The 25,376-nt window shown below is 40.2% G+C and overlaps 1 protein-coding gene across 2 annotated transcripts in view; it reads right to left on the reverse strand.

Annotated features, from left to right (window-relative positions):
• DYM (dymeclin) overlaps nt 1-25,376 on the reverse strand; it is a 334,042-nt gene that overhangs the window by 106,831 nt on the left and 201,835 nt on the right. For both annotated transcript variants that reach the window (XM_045065612.1, XM_004752183.3), the window contains one exon: nt 1,261-1,363. In XM_045065612.1, the coding sequence (XP_044921547.1) occupies nt 1,261-1,363 (103 nt within the window). The remainder of the gene's footprint in view (nt 1-1,260; nt 1,364-25,376) is intronic.

A 25,376-nucleotide genomic window follows, 5' to 3' on the forward strand; every position in this document is an offset into this window, starting at 1 on the left:
TTTTGGTAAAAGAGAAGTCCTTTGGAATTACACACTTAATACCTTCATGGGAATGACAGGTCATCACATCACACGCATACACGAAAATAAATAAAAGGGAAGAAAAACAGCACGAGTTGGGCTGCGGCTGCACCCAGCCATCTCTGTTTATCAGCGACCGCTATCGGGACTGGAGGCCGTTCCCACAGTCTCGTATCAGCACAGCCATTTAGAAATGAAACAAACCACAGGAAACAGAACAAGTCGCCGGCTGTCTGGTATGCATCACCACTTCAAACTCCGAACTTAAAAATTCTCTCATGAAGTACTTAAGTATCAACCCACTGAGAGTTGTCCTTGTTAGAACTCGATGGACTACTTCTGTGGTCTGTGACAAGATAATTTTTAGCATCCTCATCCGAGCCATGTTCCAAAATGTAAGGAAGGTCACGGACAGTGGCACTGCCTGAAGGGACTCCTAATATTCTCCTTCCTGTTATTCTAGACCACTCATGCCTGTGCCGCTCCCATTCCACTCTGCTGTCATTCTCTGAGGTGAGGTGGGAATAAGTTCTTTATCTGTCAAGTGGATGAAACCATGGCAACACACGAGTGCTGTACCCGCTGACCGTGGCTCACAGGACCAGTGTGGCGCACTGAGCTGAGCGGAGCCACTGAAGAGTGTCTCTCCCTGGAACGGAGAACTGGGGCTTCAAGACTGGTCAGGTGGCTAACGATACGACACTCCCAGGGCGAGAGGAAGGCTGGAGTGGCTATTTTAGGTCCAAGTCAACACATAGGGAAATCTGGCCAATCGAGAATAATAGCTCAAGAGAAAAGCGGAAGCAAAGGAACCAGAGCCTAGAAACCGAAGAGCCTCAAAAAGACAGGATGTTATTGAATCCAAAAGCTTCTCAAGTTCAGGTTCTGGTTCTCTGTGAAATCCAGCCCCTGTACCCCCGCCCCTCGAGTTCAGTGACAAACCTCTGCATGTTTTCTGTGAAACCACTCCTTTTGCTTCCATGGAACTAGTTTGAGTGGGTTTCTTGCCTGAGGTAACAAGGGTCCTAATTATTAACAGTCACTGGCTTAGGGTTGACTTTCTTTAACCACTTGTTAATAATCACTTAAAAGTTTTCCCATTGATGTGAGACAGCACTCCTTTATCTGCATATTAGAGGCACCAAGATCATAGTCAGACCTTGAGAACAGAGATCGTTACTTATGAGCCTTACAATGAAAGGAAAGCTTGTTACTGACAATGTAAGGTTAACTACTTACGTAATCTGGTAGAGGAACATCGTTGGCACTCAGTGACCCTCTCAAGGACTGTGTGGCTTGTTCCAGAACTTTGTTGTGTTTTTTAGACAGCAAGGAAAACAAACTGAAAGAAACAAAAAACAAAAAAAGAGAGAAATAAGTGTCTCCTTTTCTGGGTTTTATACGGTATTATAGTTCTGCGGAATGTCATATTCTAAAATACACATGTATGATTTTTTTTTCTTCATACCTGTGTTAACAGCAGGATCAATGATACCATCGATATAACAAAAAAATAAAGTGAGGAGAATGTTTAAATTACAGGGATTCAAAAGAATAAAAAAAAAAGTTTGACAGCTTAAAATACTACTGCAAACATAGGAGAATTTTCCAGTATCGAGGAAAGAATAGTGGACAGAGATTCAGACAGACTAAGGGGCACTGGGCTTCCTGAGTCACTCTGAGGGCAAGCTATGACGAGCCCCTTAGACGTGTACCTCAATTTCCTCATCCTTCAAAGAAGCGTATTGGATTAAATTATTTCTCTAGGATAAGAGAGTCAATCACTTTCTATCACAGCTTTATCTTTAAGATTTCCACTTCTGGTCATGATGGACTAACTGGCCCCAAATTAACCTTCCTGCTATTAATACCTTAAAAAATGGACAAAAGATATGAAATGACTTTTCAGCTGGTGTACAACATCTGCAGTGCAGGACTGGGATCCCTAGAAGAGAGTAACTGCCTAAAGAACGTTCCAGACTGGGACCCAGGGAGTGCACAGCAGCAGCATCGCGAGCTGAAAAGCCAGAGGGGTCAGGGCTCGGCGCTGTGTGGCAGGTGGAACCTGTAGGCAGATTATTCGACTGGGGAGAACTCCAAGAGGGAGGTCCAGAAACCTGCTCAAGAGTCTTCTCCACTTGAGGTTCAGTTTTGTTTTACCTTCCGAGGTTAAAAGTAAACCTTACACTTTCTGCTCACACCCACTGCCATGATGCACAGGTAGCTACTATGTACCAGCACTTTATTGTCTGTGATCCCAGAAGTGTTAAAGATGGCAAGGCTATACACACACATGCATCTTTTTTATTTCACCCAATGTGTACTGTTCCATACTTCACACTTTTTTCATTGAACAATATAGTCCTTGATCCATTCAGTAAATGTTGAGGGCCAGGAATGGACATATAAGCATATGGATATACTATAGTTTATTTATCTTTAGCCCATTATTAATCAATCATTGCAACATTTCCAGTTTTTTTTTTTTTAAAACAGCACTGTGATGAACACCCTTGTATATAATTTTTTAGCATATTGAAGTGAGACTATGTACAGGATAAATTCCTTGAAGTAAAATTGCCAAGTAAAAGCACAACGGAATAGGACAGTGAACTGCATTAGCCGTATACATTTCAAATATACAAATTATTTTGTAAATGATGAAAATAAAAGGCAAAAAATTGTTGGGGTTGTGTACAAAGCATATTTACATGGAAATGCATAAAGAAAAAAATTACTAAGGTTCTTTTAATTTGTTAGCAGCACATTTGAGGAAAAAAGGGAATTTCAGGAGCTTTTTTGAGGCCAAAGGAACTTTGATGGTCAGTTCTTGCACAGGGCGTGGCAAGTCTCAGAGGCATGAACTGATGCCCACATAAAAATGGAAAGCACTAAAAATGCTTGGAAGAAGTACGCTTCTTGGTATTAGTTAGAAGGGGTGCAAGTGAAGACAGACAGCGGCCTTTGTTGAGTTTACAAAATACCAGCAACCTGGGGTTCTGTCTATGTCCCCACAGCGTCCCTTCAGAGGATAGCAAAGGTAATCCATGGTCCCTTCCATCAAAATTGAAGAGAATTCTTAAACAAGTTGTAGGAATCAAAGCAAAAAGGATCTGAAATTGTTTCCTCAGGAGAAGAAAGGCTAGTTTTGTTTATTTTCAAAGAGAATACTAACAATCCACTTTCCTTGTTAGAAGAAGACAAAACAAGGAAGTAAGACTCAGTTCTAACGTAAGCTCTTTCATTTGGGTATAACAGAAAATCTGACTGGTGAGGGCCGAAAATGTTGACTGGTCCACCTCAAGGAGCTGTAGCTACTGCTCCCAGCTGTTCCTAAGAAAGCTGGTGTGGGAACAGCTGATTTGAGGCCACTTCAAGTTTCCTATCACGAATGAGAAACAGCATTCACACTTGACTTCAAGCTGTTATTCTCCTACAACTTAAGAGGCTTTTCCCTCAGGTCTTAAATCTAAAGAGCTTTCACTACTATATATATATATATATATATATATATTTATTTTTTTTTTTTTTTTTTTTTTTTAACATTCTAATTCTGGCTCGCATTTAACTTTTTTTTTTTTTAAGATTTTATTTAATTATTTGTCAGAGAGAGAGCACAAGCAGGCAGAGGGGAAGGCAGAGGCAGAGGGAGAAGCAGGCTCCCGGCTGAGCAAGGAGCCCTATGCAGGACTTGATTCCAGGAACCTAAGATCATGGCCTGAGCCGAAGGCAGCGGCTTGACCCACTGAGCCACCCAGGCATCCCCGCATTTAACTTTTTAAGGCAAAAGGACCTAAATGTATATGAGATGTGGCTTGTAAATTGCTGGGAAAAGTAACTTCTGGTGAAAACTTTGCAATCAAACTACGAGCCCCCTTAGCTTACTGCCAGTTAGAGCGAATGGTAGAGATGTATGGTGTTTGCGTGTAAAGGGGTAATTCTGAGCAAAACTGGCTTTCAAGTGTACTATCCACTCAGGATATCGCTGCCAGAGTCCTTGTTTTTTAATCTTAGAAAAAGACTAGATTTTTCTTTTATACAAGTATGTTCACTACAAATTGGTTTAGCAATGAAAAACTGAAAATCAGAACGCTGATGAACAGCATGGGTTAATACTGCGGGCGAGTCCTGTAAGGAAACCTACAGAGCAATGGAAAGTTATCCGAGGCTCTGTGCCACAGTAAGGATAAAACTCCAAAACAAGGGTATTTTACATGCAAGGATTCTAGTGGAAGAATGCAGCCAAAGTAGTATTACTTACATAGTGTATTAAAAATGCAAAAATGATATTACCGATCCTCTACAGATAAAACATGAAATAATAAACCATATGGAAATGATAAATACTATATTTAAGACAGCCATTCTTCACTGAGAAAGGGAAGGAAATGAGATCAGAGAGGAAAAAAATAAGGGATTTAGCTCTCTCTCTGAATCTTTCTCTCATTCTCTCTCTAAAATGTTGTTTTTGTTATGCTGGGTATATACATAGGGGATTGCTGTATTACTCTATCTCTTTGATATATGCCTGAAATATTATATACATTTTTAAAAAGTGGAATAAAAAGAATACACTAACCTGAAGAAAACAGAGCCCCTGCGAACAGCCAGCATTTCAGAAAGGAGCATGAGGATAGACTCTGCATGGTTAGTCCTACATGAGATACGCTCAGAAAACCACCAGCTGCTTTTGGAAAGGGCTGCCGTTCGGGGCTCACAGGCAGCAGCAGGAGACGAGGCCCAAACAGAGATGGTTTAGGACGGACTGTGAAGGACCCATTAGGGCACACTGCAAGCCCTGGACTTGACTCAACATGGAGAAGCAGCTAAAGGAACATTAGTCTTACAAAATGACAAAAGCCCAAGGAGCTGAAATCTAAGGTGGTAAGAAAAAGAAAAAGCCTGTAATTCCGAAATCGGAGGACATGGTGGGTTTCCAGAGTGCGCTGAGGGAACACAGAGGAAGGCTCGGTGCCTGTCCCAGGAAATCTTCCCAAGGGGCTTGCTGGTGGGGACACGTACGGGGCAGGGAGAGTATGGAACTCAGAAAGGGAAATGGTGTGCCCAGGGGCTCAGAGAGGCTCAAGCGAAGGAGTCCCATGGCTGAATGATGTGAGTCCACGGGGTAAGGGCGGCGAGAGAGAAAGCACAGCAAGACAGCGACGCGCCTGTTACAAAAACCATGTTACGAGGTTTGCATCTCCACCCAAGTCACTGAGGCAGGCAGTAAGTCAAACATTTACCAAGAACCTATGATGTGTGGGGCAATGTGCAAAATGCCCGGCAGACAGTGACAAGCAAGGGCAGCGCGGTCTTTGTCCTGCCCTCCTGGAGGGGTGGCTGGTTGGGGAGGACAAACGTACACAGAAGGTTCTACTGTCTGAGCAGGGAGGGCCGGTGGGATGCAGATGAGGCTGCCCAGCTGCCCCTGGAGACAGGAACAGGAAGGCATGGCTGGAGGGGACACCTGAGCTGGATCTGAAGGAACTGTCAGGAGTGAGCCGAGCCAGTGAGGCAAAGGTAGAGGTCATCTGTGCCGAGAAAGGAGCACAGGGAGGACAGAGATACTTGAGCACTGTCGGCGTAGGCAACAGGATGGCACATGCGTTCACCAAATGTTCCATGTGTGGCGGAGCACACCATCAATGCTGGGCCAGCAGTGGGGACAGTTTATGAGGTGTCTCTCATGTCTCGCTTAGATCTTGGACTTTATCCTGAAAGCCGAGGTTTTTGTTGTGGTGGTTGTTGTTTTTTTGTTTTGTTTTTTAAGATTTATTTATTTCTTTGAGAGAGAGAGCGGGAGGGGCAGAGGGAGACAATCTCCAGCAGACTCCCCGCTGAGTGCAGAGCCCATGAGATCATGACCTGAGCTGAAACCAAGAACCAGATGCTTGACTGAGCCACCCAGGTGCCCCTCGAAAGCCAGAGGTGTTTTGTGACAGCAGGAGACACGAAAGCAAAGCTGCTGTGTCTGGTGTTCAGGCGGGGAGTGTGGGGCAAGAGATGGACAGAAAGTGATCAGTCCTTGTTCATGTGTGTCCTCGGTCTCTCCCCAGTGTGCTCTCATCCCATGGAGGTGATCCAGTTCCTGCCACAGAACCTCAGGGCTCTAGGAAGCCACATCTGAAAAATACAGGCCTAAGCAGTGAGGCACAAGCACATCACTGCTGCGTTTGTTTCAGAAAGATCCCTCCCCGCCTCAAGAAAAGGATGACAGGGAAACAACTGCTGAAGCAGAAAGATCCTTTAGGTAACGAACCTCATGGCTCAAAATAAGAGAGCAGGAGGTAACCGAGCTAAGGCAGTACGAGTCACTAGGAAGGCAGAGAGACAACAGAAACAGTGACAAAAGGGAGTCCCGGGTGACTCCAAAGTTCCCAACTGGGAAACAGCAGCTGGCTGAGAATGTGACTGAATGTGCGGGGAAGAGAAGAGCGTCAGAGAAGGCAAAGGACCCAGGAAGCCCACGGCTGTGTCCCAGCAGCAGGAGCGACTAGGACACACATGCACGGCTCGCTGCTCATCAAACCATCAGGAGAGGCCAATGCTATCATTATCCATCCTGTGTTTGGTTTTTAGGGAGGATAATCAAAGCAGAGAGGAGTTAAGTACTTTGCTTAAGGCACAGGGCTACTAAGTGGTGAGGTCAGGAGTCAAGCTCAGGGGTAGGCCAAGTTCCAGAATCTGTGCTCTTAATGATTCTGCCACAAAAGCCAGAGATGCGCAGGAATATCCAGATGGTAAGAAATATCCAGCAGGCAGTTCAGAAATATGAAGCTGGTGCTCCGGGAGAGAGCAGAGAACTTGTGAGGGTTATGGGCATCAGCGGCCATCACACAAGTACACGTGACCACCCAAGGATACTGTGTCAAGTGAGAAAAAAAGAACAAGGTCAGGATTCCGGGAAACACCAAGACTAAAAAAGGGAAACAGCAGAGGGGCCTTAGAAAAATAGCAGTGGAAGAACAAAAAGTGGAAGACATTTTGGAAGCCGAGAGAATAGTCTCAAGGGGAGAGTGGTCATCCCTGTCAACAGGTAAAGAAGGATTAAAGAAAAAAAAAAAAAAGAAAGAAACAAAATCACTGGATTTGGCTCAAGGAAAGAAAACAATGATGACCTTACCAAAACCTTTCTTGGAGTGGAGGAGGAGGCTGAAGGGAACCCCCGTGGTTGAGAGAGAAGCCTGATGTGGGGAAGTGGGCAGTGGGGGGGCAAAGAGCTAGAGTAAGACCCTGAAGAGGAAGCAACACAGAAGTGTCACTTCCTAGGAGGTGGCAGGGGGGCTCCCTCCCAGAGAACTGCAGGCCTTCCCTACGACAGCCTTGCCCCCCTCACAACTTGTAGTCACCTTCCCTCATCATGGCGGTCCCCAGAGAGACAAGGAGCACCTCAACTCCACAGAAGAATGGGAAGTTAGGAAACTGAGGTACAGAGTTGACAGTGCATCTGAGGTTAAAGTTACACAGGGTAGTGAACTCAAAGTTCCTGACAAAGCCTAAAGAGCTATTTTTAAATGTCAAGATAGACAAAATATTATTAAAGTTAATAAGAGCAAAGCTGCAGACAGAAACCACATCTCCTTTAATGCCAAGCCTGAGACTTTCTCCGCTGCAGGCAGAAACTCCTTCTTCATGCAGGAAGCCTCCTTTCCCCTCCCTGCGCAGCTGAATGTACTCATCCCTCAAGGCCCAAGTGCTGCTGCCCATTCCATCCCATCTGCGAAGGATCTGACTAACCTGGGCTCACCTTCCATGTGAACTACCCTAACTTCACGCCTCAACCAACACTTCCATATAGTCTCACACTGTGCTTACCTTGTTTTTGATCAGCTTTATAGAAATCATCAACATAGACTCCAATTATCCAATTTTAAGTATACAATTTGATGAGGTTTGAAAAACTGAAACATTCATGGGCCTCATCACCGTAACTGTGATGCAGAACGTTTCCATTCCCACAGGACGCTCCCTGTAGCCCTCTGCAGTCAATCCCCTGCTCCACCTCGGGCAACCGCCAACCACAGAGCTGTTCCCTGTCACTGCGGTTCTACCGTTTCTAGATTTCAGGTAAAAGGGATCATACCATGGGTACTCTTTTTGGGTCTGGTTTCTATCACTTTAGTGTTTCGCCCACGTTGTTTGGAGTATCTGGAATTCATTCCTTTTAACTGCCAAGTAGCTTTCCGTTGCATGAACAAACTTCAATTTGTTTACTTATTTATTAGTTGACGGACCCTTGGGTTGTCTCCCTTTCTGAGCCTTTAAGAATAAAGCTGCTATAAACATTCTTGCAAGTTTCTTTGTGAACAAATGTCTTCCATTTCTTTTGAATAAATATCACGATATTTGTTTAACCCTGTAAGAAGCGGCCCACCTGTCCTATATATTTGCTGGCACTTGCTAAGCCAGTCTTCTTAGCGTTAACCCTTCCCGGGGGTGTGAAGATTTCGCTGTAGTTTTAGCTTGCGTTCCCCTAACCAACTTTCCTGGGCTCCTAGTTCTGTTTGCGGCAGTGCGTATTCAAACCTTGTGCCCATGTAAAACAATGGGCAGTTTCCTTCTTCTTCCTGAGTTTGTAAGAATTCTTTATAATATTCTAGATATAAGTACTTTATCAGGTATTGTTTTGTAAATAATCTCCCCCAGACCGGCAGTGGGGTAGAGAGGTCTTTCTTTTCATTTTCTTATCGGTGCCCTTTGAAGCGCAAAATTTTAGAATCTGAGGGAGTCCAATTCATCAACTTTTAAAGAAAGATCTGTGTTTTTTGTGTCCTAAGAAACCTTTGCCTAACCCAAGATCCTAAAGATTTTCTCCCATGATTTGATGTATATGGTTTATAGTTTTAAGTCTCCTATGTAAGGTCTGTGCTCCATTTGGATGTAAAAGTCAAGGTTTATGTTCTCCCGCTGGTTTTTTGCATATGAATATTTCACTGTTCCGGTGCCATTAGTTGATAAGACTATTCCTTCCCCCTTAAATTACCTTGATGAGCTTGTCAAAACTTCACTGACCATATATGAATGGGTCTATTTCTGGACTCTATTTCATTCCACTGGTCTATAAATTTATTGCCTACCAATAATACCACACTGCCCTGATTGCATTAGCTATAATTTATAGTACATCTTGAAATCAGGTAGTGTGAGTTCTCCGTAAGTTTTCTTTGTCAAAACTGCTTTTGGGTATTCTAGGATTTTTGCATAGCCACATAAATTTTGGAATCAACTTGCCAATTTCTACCAAAGAACCTGGTGGGATTTTGATTAGGACTGTGTTAAATGTATAGATAAATTCTAGGATCTTAACAATACTGTCTCTGACCCATGAACATGGGATCACCTTGTTTATTTAAGTCTTTAATTTTTTAAAAAAATATTTTATTATTTGACAGAGACAGACACAGCGAGAAAGGGAATACAAGAAGGGGGAGTAGGAGAGGCTAAGCAGGAAGCCTGATACGGGGCTGGATCCCAGGACCCTGGGATCATGACCTGAGCCCAAGGCAGACGCTTAATGACTGAGCTACTCAGGTGCCCCTGAAGTCTTTAATTTAAAAAAAAATGTTTAATTAAAAAAATTTTATTACTGAAATACAGGTGACACACTGATATATTAATTTCAGGTGCGCAACATAGGGATTTGACTGGTCTTTTAAAATTTCTTTCAGCAATGTTTTAATTTTCAGTATACCCATTTTGCATGTATTTTAGTTATGGTTTTTCCCAAGTTCTTTCATATTTTTATGCTACCATAAACAGTATTGCTTTAAATTCTGATTTCTGATTGCCACATAAATATCAGAATACAATTACTGTTATATACTGACCTCTGTATCCTTTGACCTTGCTAAACTTATCTCTTTCAATTTTTTTGCAGATTAGGATTTTTTTTTTTTTAACATATGACCATGTTTTATGTGAATAAAGCCAGCTTTAAGTGTTCTTTTCCGATTTGAATTTCCAAAATTTCTTTTTCTGTCACTGTACTGCCTAAGACTTTTAGTATAATGTTAAATAAATGTGAGAGTGGATATCCTTGCCATTTTCTTGACCCTAGGAAAGAATATATTCAGGACTTTAGCTATAAATTGTCCACAGATGCCCTTTATCATGTTGAGGGTTGAGGAAATCCCCTCTATTCCTTGTTAACTGATTAAAAAAAAAAAAATCAGGAATAGATGCTGATATTTTAAAAGTTTTTTATTATTATTATTATTATTATTATTTTAAAGCTCTTTCTGTACCTACTAAGATGGTCATATGGTTTTCTTCTTAAGTCTTTTAAATATAGTGTATTGGCTGATTGATCACGGAATGTTGAGGCAACTTCACCTTCCTAGGATGGATCCCACTAGTTATCCTTTTCTATTCAGAGGAGAAATAATAAGAACGATGGTAGCTGTTACTTACTGAGAACATACTCTGACTCTATGCGGAGCACCTTACTTATCTTTCATAATTATTAACTAAATTAATATACAACAGGCTTAAGGGGGGTACTAATACTTTCATGACATTACACAAAGGAAACTAAGGCATTAGAGAGCTAAATTAACTTGCCAAGGATTATACTTCTCATGAAGGGAAGAGCTAGAATTTACACCTTGGTAATCTGACTTTCAGTTCCACACTCATAACCGCCTTATTATCTCTCATCAGGAGATTTGTTTTACTGATTATGGTTGACGATTCTTTTCCTAACCTTCATGATTCACTCCTACTCCCCTCTTTTAAGAACAGAACTAACCACTCTCCTGAAAAAAAGTGACTTCATGACACAAGGCTGAGTCAGTTACAGTACCCCTTCCCTGGATCACAAAGATAGGTCACTGGACATATGCTCTAAGCTGCGCCAGATGGAAACTTTCCCTAAGATTTTTTCTACCTAGGAACAGTGACAAAGACTGCTTTCCCCTGGGTGAGAAGACTGCAGAGATGTGAATCTGGACGTGTCTATGGCCACGATTTAGCTTCATGGAGAAAACCCACACGCAAGGAGAGAGAATGAACTTATGCTGAAACAGTGAAAGAGAAAGACACAGAGAAGGAGGCAGAGGAACTACTCTGGGGGTGCTCACTCCTCCGTTCAGGTCTCTGGAACCTCACCTCTGGATCCCCTACATCTGCATTTCTTTTGTAAGCTATTCTCCACTGAGCATCTCTTAAGACAAACCTCCATCTTCACACATGCTGGGGTCTGATGTGGCTTACTCCTTCATCTGAACATATCTGTTCAAATGTCATCTCATCTGGTTTCTGACTCTTTAGACAAATACCCAATTTTTTATGGCCACGACATTACCGCCCCCCCCCATATTTTACTACATTAGAAAAACAAACATTTTCTCTCACTGAGCTAGAAATACAATCAACTTACACATCTAGTTTTCCTGGAGTAATCCTCCAGTATTTTTCATGTGTGTTCAAAACTAGTTGACAGCAAAGCTGAGAGGGGCTGCTGCCAGACCGGATTTGGGGTATAAGAGGAGAAGAGTCAAGGATATCATAAAAGTTTTTACCCTAAGCAAATGGAATGATGAGCACATCATTTACTGAAAAAGGAAAAACTTTATAGGGAATAGGTTCTAAGGAGATCACCAAAGGTTCCCTCTTGGATATGGTAAGTGTGAGATGCCTATTTGTTACCCAGGTGGGAGCTTCAGGTAGACATTCTGGCTCAGGAAAGGGATTCTAGTTAAAGATACGCATTTGGGAACTGAAACATGAAACGGGAATTTAAACCCATTGCAACAGAAAACTATTACAATGGGTTTAAACTATCAATAGTTGAGAAAACTCAGTACTGAATACAGAGAGAAAAAAGAGAGACCAAGAAAGGCTCAAAACCAAGCTAGCAGTGAAGGAAGACTAGATGCTACGTATTTATACTCTGGAACTCAGGCAAAGTTCAGGTAAATAGAAGTACCAGGTATTAAAAAGTGTGGTACAGATGAGGCCAGAGACAGTAAGAGAGACTGAAAATCTGTATTTAAAAAGTCAGACTTTCAGTTCCCCTCTCCTCCTCTGCTCAGCCCAATGAATGCCTTCCTTTTTGCTGCCAGAAAAAGAGAAGTGCTCACCCTTGAAAGGATGAAGCAGAAAGTGGGTTCCGACATATAAGGCACAACTAAGGATGAGTGTGCTGTCCCAAAAGAGGGTGACTACGTAAGAGTCTAGAGATCAAACACCAAAACCTCTGCCTTCAGCAACAACCACCCTTGCCCCGGCTACATTTGTACATTCAGGGGAAATACCAAGGACTATTCTCAGGAGAAACTGAGAAGTATAATAAAAATACTCCACAGATACAGACACGGGGGGAGGGGCTGGTCCTCAAGAAACCCAGCCCAGCTGGAACAGGGTTAAGGAAGCCACCAGGCAACAAAGTCCAAACTGAGCACACAGAACTTCTGGTCACTTCTTGAGTGCCTCACTTTTAGATATGAACTCGCCGAAGATCACCAGAGACAGCCACGAAAATGACAAGGAAGAAAGAAAAAAGGAACCCAGATGAAACCGAGATAATGCAGGGAGAAGCTGAGAACTCCCCAAATGTTACCATTACTAAACTAAAGGAGGGAAGTCAACACATCAGCTGTGAAACAAGGAGGAGGTGGTGTCAAAAGGAGTGTCAGACAACAAAAAAGAACTCCTGGAAAGTGTAAGTACCATAGCAGAAATGAAAACTTCAACGAAAGACCTGGAAAACAAATCTGAACTTTCCCAGAAAGTGGGGCAGAAAAGACAAAGAGATGGCAAGCAACAGAAAAATGACCAAGAAATGGTCCACAAAATTTAGCAGAGGATATTTTAAGACCACAAAGAATATGGAAGAAGGAAAAAGTGGACATTATAAAAGAATTATTTCAAGGAAACTTTTCAAAGCTGGAATATATGCCTTTCCCAAAAGAGCCCACCAAGAATCCAGAAAATAGGTTAAAAAAAAAAAAGAAGAAGAAAAAAAGAAATCGCGCCCCCCCACCCCCACATGATAGCATATGACCGGAATTTTAAAACACTGAAGACAAAAGAAGGTCCTAGAAACCAAGAGAGAGAAAGAAGAGGGAGGGCCATACACAAGCTGTCAAGAATTGCTATGGCATTAGACATCTTGAAGGCTACAGAATAGTGAGTAGCGCCTTTCAAACGCAGAATGAAAATGACTCAAAGGGAGAATTTCAATACATTTTTTTTAAAGATTTTATTTATTTATTTGACAGACAGAGATCACAAGTAGGCAGAGAGGCAGGCAGAGAGAAAGAGAGAGGAGGAAGCAGGCTCCCCGCCGAGCAGAGAGCCCAATGCGGGACTCGGTCCCAGGACCCTGAGATCATGACCTGAGCCAAAGGCAGAGGCTCAACCCACTGAGCCACCCAGGTGCCCCCCTGATACATTTTTATTCTAAAGGTTAAAATAAAGATATTTTCAGACAAATTTTCTAAGAAAGTAAATAGCATATACTATATGGACCTTCGGTGAATAGTATCTCGTTACAACAATATAAGCACCAGCCACTGATCTAACCGGAAAGTACGTGCACTTGTAGTGGGAGAATGGGAGAACATGCCCGCAGCGTGCGTGCGTGCGTGCGTGCGTGCGTGCGTGTCCAGCTGCAAGGGAGTCTAAGGAGATGACTACTACTTTTGCAATATTAGTCTGTTCACATAAAATGTTTTTCCAGTTCTCTGCTTCCCATGAAGAATCCTTCTATTTATTCAGAGAAAGTCGAGCAGGCCAATGGTTGCCAACAAGAGCCAGGGAGCCTGTCGAAGACAGACCAAGTCCGAGGTGAGGGAGACGGGAACAAGTGTTGGATGGCTCTAATAAACGTGGGAAAAACTGGAGGAGCTAAACACCTTTGGCAAAATAAAAACTCATCAAAGTCTATAAAGATTATTACTCATCTTATGAAATGTGTCCCCTTGTACTTAGAGAATATGATATAATTAGAAACTTCCCAGGCTTTTCCTCTCAAACGATATATTATTTGTTTTAATACGCTGCTTCATGCCCAATTGCTATACTTATATGTATGTTTTATGATACATACAATACATTATGTGTGTTGTAAACATGGGGTTTTCTCCCGAAATGCTAAGTTCATTTATAGGCCTTGATTACAGATATTTTTTACAGTGTTCTGCATATAACAGGGTCTAAAATATGCTTGCTACTAATGATTTGTCTTTCTTCTCTTTCTCTTCTGCCTTTCTTACTCCAATAAAAGAAACTGCAAAGACATCAGTATTTCTACCTTAACAAAACCGGAAACATGAGACCTTTATTTTTAGTTAAAAAAAAAAATCTTATTTTTAAGGATCTAAAATTAAAATGAAGGAGATGGTTAACTACATAATTATCTTCACTAGGAACACTGACATTTATAAAAGAAGCAAGGTCAGAGGAGAATAAACTGCCCATTCACATTTAATTGACTTAATTACCATAAACATTACTTTACATATATAATAAATAGCTTAAAACTCATTTCTATCCAGGACAAGTGCTAAAATGACATTGATTTTATGGCATGTAAGGCAGAGGACAAAATAGGAAACCTCAGTACCAATAAATAGCTACCTGACTGTGAAGGAAGTATCATGAAAATGCAAATGTTTAGTGGACTACCAGTACGGACAGCAATGGATGGAAACTTGGGTCCATCCTCACACTTGATCAGCTCGAATCTATATTGCTCCATATTTCAACACAATTTCAACAATTCAGTAATTCATCCTCTAGAAAAACCCTGAAGGTAAAAGCAAAAGATACAAAGATATGCATTTATAAAACCTAGTAAGGAAAGTTCCCACCAAAAGGGCACACACTGTACAACTGTGTAACCAAAAATTATATGTATAACCAAAAATAGCTAGTCATACAACAGAGCAAGGGAACTGACTAAACGATGGGTCTTATTAAAAAAATGCTGACGGGCACCTGGGTGGTTCGGTTGTTAAGCATCTGCCTTCGTCTCAGGTCATGATCCCAGGATTCTGGGATCGAGCCCGGCACTGGACACTCTGCTCAGCGGAAAGCCTGCTTCTCCCTCTCCCACTCGCCCTGCTTGTGTTCCCTCTCTCTCGCTATGTCTCTCTCTCTGTCAAATAAATAAGTAAAATCTTTAAAAATAAATAAGTAAAAATTTTTAAAAAATAAAAAATTTAAAAAAAAATTAAAATTAGGGAATTGAATTTCTACTGGTTAAGGTAACAAAATGAGGAAGTCATTAAGGGAAAACTGAAAGGTAATTAACAACTTTAAAAATCATGCTACATGAATTATTACAGGTATAAATATTTTGAAAGTATTGGATAAAATACATGATCTGTCAATACATAATCTGGTACCTACATTATGAAAAATGTGAGTGGATGAAATAAGAGATTCCATCTTTAGGTTAAAGTCGATTTTATTTTTTTACAAATGTGTTCATGTGTAAGTTTTTAGCTTTAAAGTCATTCAGTGGAAAAATGTCATAATGCAAAAGGTTTGTTTTCTAAAGTAGATTTTTCCAATTTTGATTAAACTTGGTTAGAAATGCTATTTAGTAAGAATGACCTAATTAAAAATTTTGTAATTTGATTTATCTCAAAGGAAAAACTTTATCCCTAATTTTAACTGGATATTATACTTAAAAATGGATACTTAATTGGATACTATACTTAAAAATGATATTCTTATATAAACTTAAGTATAATGAAAGACCCAAAGTATGTTTTAATTAGTACACATTCTAAAGATAACAAACTTATTAGAAGTTTTATGGTATTTTCAAGTGTATTATGTAACAAACAAACTGATTTCCTGACTGGAAAGAGCTTAGGTTGTCTTTCTCAGTTACTTTCTTCGTACCCTTGAGAAAGCTGCATGCTGAGCAGACAGCAAACCCATCCACTTAAAACAAAAAAACCAAATTCTATAGCACAATGTCACTAATTTATGGCAACAGTTAGGACTGAAATAATATTTAATGACAAAATTCATCTGGAAAGTGGGATTATCCCCCAGTGAACACAAGAGGAGTCAGGACAGTTTAGAAGTTACTATCACAAGTTGGAAGGCACTTCCTAAGTAGAAAAAAATTTCCTCTCAGGGGAAGCCTACCAAATCAAGTATGTTTATTGTATGTCAGATTTTACAAAGATAGTCACAGGAAACATGACACTAATCACTGTATTTAGAAAACACTGCAGAATACCTGCTTTTCTATTATAACACCATTTATCAGGAAGATATTTTCCAGGTGTTGAATCCTTAATAGTGGGGACCCCAACTAGAACTTTGGGATTTCTTTTGCTTAGCTCTTAATCTTAATTTAGCAAATATAATTAGTCTTTGGGAGGGCTATAGGAACAGGAAGTCTTAATTGGAATTACAGGTCTTTACTAGTAAATGCCTTTTCTAAACTTCTGCCAGAGTCATTACTAGTAAAAAAATCTTTAGATTTATGAAAACTTTTTACTTCAACTTCCTTTCAACCTTTGTGTACTTAATTACTAATTTATACTTGCTTTATATGCTTTTAATATATATCTTCCTTTATCTTTTGCTTGTATATTTATCCCATTTCTTCTCTGAACATAATTTTAAGGGCACAGATGTCCATTCCTGTTCTTTTCAACTCTTCTGCAAGGCCTATTGTGTACACACAGTAATTTAGTTACTCCCCTTCCCCCGCATTCTTTTTAAACAAATCTATCCTGATCAACCAAATTCTTAAAAAATATGGTTGATGATTGGTGGAAAAATATACTTTCAAGTTCAAGTTTAGAAAGACCTTTTAGAAAAACCAAGAAACCAAATATATATTTATAGTAACTTCATTGGAAACCCACCTCTACACAATGACTCATTCTCAAATACAGGAGCAGCCCCCGCCCCTCCCCTAAAGACATAAGCCCAAACCACAAATAGAGAAAGAAAGATTTCCATGTATGAATCAGTGCCCAATGGAAAGCTATGAACTTTAAGTCAAAGTCTTATTAATCTGATTTAACACAATTCTCAACAAAGCTAAATTATTAGCTTTCCTTAGTTAAAACTTCTAAGTAAAAAATTAATAATAATAATAATAAAGAAAAAACTTGAGTGTAACCAAAACCATGGAGAAGGGTTCTGATGGTAAAGTAAGAGCAAACTTAGAATTCCACTACGGATTAGCATGATGGTCCGTGTTTCTAGAGACTACTCTGCAGTATCAAGTCTCAAATGTACACAAGGTCTTGCAATTAAAAACTCCAAAAAGATGGCAACTGCGAGCTCTCTTATCTAAAATACTTTTAAATCATTTTAAGGTAGTGTTTTTATGAAACATACTTTTGTCATCTGGAGTATGTAGAACTCCTAATTCCCAGGGACACTGGATAAATGGGGTATCACTTAATATCGCTTCAATAGCGCTTTAAAACCCTGTAATATTTGAAGGCAGAGTCCCTTTCAGCTCTGGGTTAAGTTCAAACAGCAGAGTTACTAGAGTATCAGTCAGAATATTTCTGGTATAAAGTTATAATGTGTTTTAATTAAAACATATTTCACAATACAGGACATAAACCAAGCGATCCTCACAAATAATCACTATTAGATGTGCTTTTAGAACACAGCTCTTTCTTATAACTGCCAGTAATTATAGAGGTAGAATTCTATATGGAGTTGTAAAAATATCACCATTTCCAGACAAATTAGAGTGCAAATGAAGTTGGGCATAACCCGATAAGAAATAATCTCCTATTTTAAGAACTGTGATTAGTATTGAACCACATAATACCCCCCAATTTTCCTAAGACCCCAACATAAATTCATGCTTTGTGCTCCCTCTGCTGGCTCTACCGCTATAGTTAATCCCATTCTCAAGAGTGTTTTTTGTACAAGGCAATCCCATTACAACACTGAATGGCACTGGTATATTGTATTTGGGATCTCAAAGATGTAAGCCAGCTCTGAGGAAAAACAAAAGAAGAGAAAACAATTTGACCAAAGGTCACTTGAGGTGCTGAGAAACACACTTTGGACTCCTGATCCAGTGGTTCTTCTTCTCCATCACGATCTCAGTCAGTGTCTTCATGTACAGGATTATTACTGAACTATACTTTGCTGCGAGCTACCTAAAACGTGGTATCTTTGAGCCACACAGGCTTTCCATTGCCCCATAATTACAACTGATAAAGGCATTTGACCAAAATTCAGTGCAGACATACCAGGCTCAAAGAGTTCCAGATTCCTAATTTTCTTGGACAGGCCCCAATTAAAGTCGCCTATAGTAAAGGTTCCTAACACACTGAATACTTAAATTTCTCCAGTGTGCTCCTACCATTTGCTTACAGGAAGTCATATGCCACCATATTTGTCTCAGAATACATGGTCACCATATAATATGTCTTCATGTTAGTAAAAACCATAAAAGTCATTTTGTTGATGATGGGAAGGGACAGCACCATCTATCCAGTGCCTATTACAAGCCAAGGATAGGGCTGGGTCTTTATAGAAATGTTTGCCCTAGGCAATCTGTGAAGAAGGCATTACAGTCCTTGTTTTACAGAGAAGGAAGCTGAGGGAAAGTAACTTGCCCAAGATCTGTTCGATAGCCAAGTCTCTACCACTTCCTTTGTACCTAACTCTTCTGGTATTTTGTTCATTCTTCAAACAACAGAGGTAGTTACAGTAAACGATGCTCCCTTACCCCCGGCACCATCACCACCACCTCCTGCAGAAAAGCAAGCTTTGAGCAAAAGAGATTTTATTAAAAACATGAAGCTGTGAGATTTCTTTTAAAAGGCGAGGGTTAATACTTCATTTTTAACAGAGTAAAGTACATGGCACATACCGCAAATATTCATTAACTTGTAGCCTACGTTAGTATTTAATTCCAATTGACTTTTGTGTAATGGATGCATTTAATTATTTGTCATGTAGTCAGTGTGTGGAAAACTGAAAACACTAGCTCTGGTCTGATAACAATACTATTTACACAGACACAAACAGTCTGGGATTAAAGAATTTAATCTGTTCAGACAAAAAGTAAATATTTATTAAGCTAAAATATACAAGTCTATCTTTGTAGGGAAGAGACATTTGTTTCTTGATGAAAGATATAAATTGTTATCTAAATCACTGGCAATTTTATTCAAAGTGAAGTTTAAATTGTGTTCCTCCTGAAAACAGAAAACGAAAGACATCAGTCCCTATCCTTGTTCTCTGGGAGCGTTACTTATTTTCACAGAAGGAAATCATGTTAAAGTATTCAAACAGGAAAGTGGTGTTAAAATGAATACAATTCTCAAGAACTGACTGGTAACCTATTTGGACAATACAAGGGATGTCTACATTTTAGATATGAGAATGTCGAGGTACCTGCCTGGTTCAGACAGTAGAGTATATATGACTCTTGATCTCGGGGTCATGAGTTCAAGCCCCACGGTGGGCACAGAGATTACTTTAAAAAAATAAATTAAAATATTATTAAAAATCACTCTTTAAAAAAGATTTAAAGAAAGAACAAGAAATGAGAAAGTGGCCTACGTTAAATGTAGACTTAAGGAATTTAGTGGAAATGACAAATGAACGTAAATCTTGCTTAATATAAGTAATGTGATAAACTGTTGCCCGAGGCTCTATAGGAAGCATCATACAATATTTATGGATATTGATTTTTCAACTGAAATGACAGATAAAAAAAGCCCTGTGTTTGATGATCTGAAGAAAGGAATTTAAAATAATTCAGACACACTTGTGTTTAAACACCAGTCCTTCACTTACTAGCTATGTGAACTTGGGCACTTGACTTTCCTGTGACTCAGTTTCCTTCCATGAGGACAGCGACTGCTGACTGAGAGGAAGAGAAACACCCTAACTGGGAGTGTGAGGAAAAGGCCACCAGTCTGTGCCAACTGGTTATCAGCATGGAGAGATGAGGGCGCTGGGTTACCAGCTATGTCAACTTTCTTTTCTTTTTTTAAGATTTGTTTATTTGAGGGGGTGGGGAGGGAGAGCCGAGCAGGAGAGGCAGAAGCAGAGAGAATCTGAAGTAGCCTCTCCACTGAGCACGGAACCTGACATGGGGCTAGATCTCACAACCCTGAAATTACAATCTGAGCGGAAACCAAGAGTCGGATGCTTAACTGACTACGCCACCCAGGCGTTCCCTAGCTATGTCAACTCTTAACTGCTGTATGTTAGCAACGAATTCTGACTTTTTATAAATACTGTGCAAACCAAATACACCAGCTGTCAGGGCTGGGTCTGGACCACCAGCTGCCAATATTAGCTTCCCTTTTGCAGAATTATGGGAAGTGCTCCATGCCACCCAGAGGAGAAAGCATCTGGACTCAAGGTTGTTCTGGGGTTACACAGATATTCTAAAGCAAAGAGATGTGCTCTGGCAGGAAAAGTCAAGAGCAGAACTTAAGATGATTTTATGAGAGAAACTCAAAGCAAAAGTGTGTCTCCCTGGCACAACATGGTTTTGATATAGCTAAGAACTATATTTACATTCCAATTTAAAATCTTTTTTATATAAATGTATTTTAATTTAATCACCGATTCCCCACCCAGTAAAGAGAATTTGTGCCTTGTCCTCTGAACCTCAATAATATAAATCCAAATTTACTCAACATACGAATGTTGACCAGAGATGTATTTCTTTTTTGACCTTTTCAAGAAATGAACTTCTGGTTTTACTGACTTTCTCTTATGGCTTTTTGGTTTTCTATATCACTGAGTTCTGTTCTCTGTCTTTAGTCGCCTTTTTGGGATTTAATTTGCTCTTCTTTTTCTAGTTTCTTAAGATGGAAGCTGGGGTCACTGACTTGAGACTTTTCTTCTTTTCCAACATGATATAGGCATTTCAGGCTATAAACTTCCCTCTAAATACTGCTTTAGTGGCATTTTGATCTGCTGTATTTTCTTTAGCCGAAATTACCTTTTTAAATTCCATTCATTTCTTCTTTGATCTATGGGTTATTCCAAAGTATGTTATTTGATTTCCAAATTTGGAGGATTTTCCAGAGAGCCTTCTGTTATTGATCGCTGTTACAATTCCTTTGTGACCAGAGGACATGCTTTCCATGACTGGAATCTTTTTTGTACTTACCAAGTCTTGTTTGATGGCACAGAATGTGATCTTTCTTGTTAAATGCTCCCACGTGCAAATGAGAAGAAAGTGTATTTGGCTGTTATTGGTTGGAGTGTCCTATAAACGTCATTTAGGTCAAATTGGTTGATGATGTTGTCTGAATTTCCGATATTCACACTCATCCTCTGTCTACTTGTTCTACCAATTATTCAGAAAGAAGTATTTAAATCTTTAATTGTGGAAGTGTCTCTAGTTCTACTTGGAATTTTTTTTCCCCTTTTTAATTTTGAAGCTCTGTTCTTTATTTGGTGCATACATTTAGGATTCTAATAGTTTTCCCGTCGAAGTGACTCCTTTTGTCATTATGAAATGGCCTTCTTTATTTCTTTATTCCTGGAAATACCCTGTGCTCTCAAGTCACTCTCTTTTGACCACTGCTATTGATAAGGTTATGTCTAGCACTTTGCCATTAGTTTTCTCTTGGTCCCGCCCCTTCTTCCTTCCCCATTTCCTTTTTTTCTGCCTTCTTTTAGATTATTTTTATGATCTGATCTGTTGGTTTATTAACCACTGAACAGTGGTCTGGAAATTCTATTAGAACAGTGAGCTGTGATACTCACAGGACTCACCCCCTTCTTTTCCCATCCATTAGGGATTAGTTTCTTTTGCTGTCTGATGCCCAGTACTCTGAAAACCACATTTTCTTACATTTTATCTGTTTTTGTTATTGTTTTGGGATGAAGGGTAAGTGAAAAGCAATTTTTAAATACTTATATAAAAAAATACAGTTTTAGAAAGTTTGTATAGAAGCTTATTAAGGAATGCTAAAGAAAACCAAAGATTTTTTATTTTTTTCTTTACTTGAAGTTGTACTGTACAATTTTTCCCAACCTCTCATAGTCACACTATTTTAGATTTCACCTTGATTTCTCAAATATGACACTAAGTAAATGTTTATCTCACTTTGTGTAGAAAATTTATTCCTTAAAATAATCCCAATAAGTATGTGCTTTGTAGCACCATCTTTTATTTGCACAATTAGTCTCATGTTGTAGATTATACATGCCAATCATTCTAGTCTTTTAAAACTCATTTTTCTTCACTGTAGAAACCAACATACTAGGTATTCTCTACTTTTTCAGATAACATTGTGGCACCATGAGGGAAGACATAAAGCAGTTTTGCATTTCTGGTTCAAGCCCACCATGTCCTACTTCACTTCAAACACTATCCACGTTGATCTGCTCATTGGTGAACAGGTCACGCCTTTGCTCACACTGACCTCCTGGCCTATACTTCCCTTTCCTACATCAGTCTGCCCAGCAACTTTCCACCACCCTTCAAACTTAGGGGAAAAAAACCTCTCATCACATTTTCTAGTTAGCTGTATCCAGTCTATCTCCTTTACTAAAATATAAAGTTCTTGAGCATGAAATAATTCACTTTGGCCTTCTTGGTACCCAGTACAGTACCTATATATTTAAAAGTTTCTCAAAAAATGTTTAATTGTGGGTGCCTGGGTGGCTCAGTCAGCTAAGCACCTGCCTTTGGCTCAGGTCATGATCCCGGTATCCTGGGATCAAGCCCTTCATCTTGCTTGCTCTAATCTCTCTCAAACTTAAAAAAAAAAAAAAAAAAAAAAAAAAAAAGTTTAACTGAAGGAAACTCAGAAATAGAAATAATTTGGGATGCAGCATGTTATGGACTGAATGTATGCGTTCCTCCAAAATTCATATGTTGAAGCCCTAACTCCCCAGTGTTGCTATATTTGGAGTAAGGAAGTAATTAAGGCTAAATCAAGGTCATAAGGGTGGGGCCCTATTAAACAGGATTACTGTTCTCCTGAGGACAGACACTAAAGAATGACCTCCCTTGTCTCTCTGCCCAGGACCCTGCACAAAGAACAAATCATCTGAGCACACAGCCACAGAAGGCAGCCATCTGCAACCCAAGGGGAGAGCCCTCACCAGACACCAACCCTACTAGTTAGTACCTTGACCTTGGACTCCAGCCTCCAGAACTATGAGGAAATGAATGTGTGATGTTTAAGCCTCTCAGTCTGATATTTTTCTTTTACAGCACGTTGAGCTCACAGATACAGGGAGGTGGTTAAGATGAGGCTGTTCCTCTCTCAACTAGAAGGCAGGTAGGGTTCTTGGGTCTCCAGGGCCAGTAGTACAAACTCCTCAGTTGAAAAAAAAATTATTTCTGCCTTTTCTCCAGAGGGCTATACTTGAAACAGTGCTGCTCTGCTGTTTCATTCTTAGTCATTACCAGCATGACTCCCTCCAAACCAAGATCAGATTGGCTGTAACCCTGTTTACATGCAAATTAACACTAAAAGAAAGCTCAGTTCCTTAAGGACTGGGTTACTGAGGTATCAGACAAGCTCACATTTTTATTCCATCAAAGAGTTCTAGTTACTCTAGTTATATCTTGGAGGTGTGAAGAACAATCACATAGCTTCTAGAATGTCATTTACAACAATAAAAGCGGAAGAAAGAACGGAGTCTGGACAGGGCTCTGGTTTCAGAATGGGGTAACCAGAGAGGGCTCTATTGAGGAGGTGATATTTAAGCAAGGACCTAAAGAAAGTGGGGATGTGAGGTGTGCAGCTAGCTATCTGAGGAAAGAACATTCTAGGAAAAAGGAATAATAAATGCAAGTGAACTGAAGAAGGCCACGTTCAAGTCAGATTACTGGTAAACATTTCATGAATCTCTTTAACTGATTTTCTGAAGCTTAAAAAACCTAAAACACATCACTATTATTTGCCAAGATCACTCCATCTCACTCCTAGCAAAAGTAAGTTTCATCTTTCTTACTTAAAGCTGGAAATTAAATTATTATTCTTTAGTCATCAATCCCCTGCAGAACGGGAACTGGAAAAGCATGCTGCTGCTGAAAACATCTTTAAGGTTTACCTTAATGCAAAATGAGAATTGCTATATTCAATAATTCAATAACAGGATGGTGAAAAGTCTGTTTGCTTCTGAAAAGTGAGAACTGGCACAGACAGTGAGATGTGAGCTGTAGAATGTTGAAGCCGGAATGAAAAATAGTTTTCTAAACTAACTTCTCTTTAATTCCTGAATTATCGTCACGAACAAAAGGCACAAAGCTGCCAGCAACATCAGAAAGCTTCAAGTACTTACTACTTTAAGTTAACCCAAACGGAAACCAGGCTGAGCACAGATAACTGGTCGCTGGGGTCACCACGACACCAGAGTGTGGGCCCAGCACCAGCACCAGCGAAGGGTCCTGCACACATCCCCTCATTTAAACCTAGACTCCACCGCTGACGAAAATGCCAGCACCTGCAAATCAGACTCAGCAATGGGTCTGCTAACCCTGGCCAGAATCTGCTACTTTAACTATTTACAGTTTCTTTTTTAAAGGGAGGGTATGATGTACCACTTTCAAAATTTGGAATTTTAATTTCCCCTGTTTTGGTGATCTATTAAGGAGCTCCAAACGGAGTATTTAATAATAACGGGATAAGGTCCATGCCAATTTGCCTAGGATAGTCCCAGTTCATGCATTCTGTCCTCGTGGAACGATAAATAAGAGTCCCCTTTTCTTCTCCTAAAGGGTCCCGGTTGGATGGGTAAGTTACATGGTCACCCACTTGATGATCACTTCCTTTATTCCTTTGCCCATTCACTATCTTTCTCACTGCATGAAGAAACACGCTGATCTGCCAGCATTCTTTCCTCTGGGGGCACCCACAGCTCTCCTCATCGCCGGGGCTCTCCATGTGCACAGCACAGCTGTCTGCAGATGGCCCGGTGGCACTTGCACTTGAATTTTCGGTCTGCTGTCCTCCCACACCCGGTCCCGTCCCGCTCCTTCCTCCCAAGTGAACCCTTGGTCTCCCTCGCCTACTCTTGCCTCTATTTGCTTTCATGCCGCCCCCGACGCCGGGAACAACCTACTGATCTACCAAATTTCTATCCTCAAATCACTTTTTAAAAGTCACTTCCGTCGGTGAAGCCCACCTGGGAGCGCCCATCCGCCCACCTGTCCTATTTATGGATCAAATCTGTCAGACTAACCTCTCGGAGGCTCAAATGTGAAATGTTTTTGCTATTACATTGAGGTTTTCACCATATTCACTCACATCAAAAACAATGCAACTCCTGACAAACTTGACAATATCCAAGTAGAGCTTTGAGACCTATACTATAGCTATAAACAACAACAACAAGGAAAATACATAAACCAGAGGGATCTTACTAAAAATGATAAATCCAACTCCTGCTTTCAGAGGCTCGAGGGCCAGTCA

Source organism: Mustela putorius, unplaced genomic scaffold, assembly GCF_011764305.1.
Source record: "Mustela putorius furo isolate JIRA1106 unplaced genomic scaffold, ASM1176430v1.1 tig00003858_pilon_pilon_pilon, whole genome shotgun sequence".
Taxonomy (NCBI): Eukaryota; Metazoa; Chordata; class Mammalia; order Carnivora; family Mustelidae; genus Mustela; species Mustela putorius.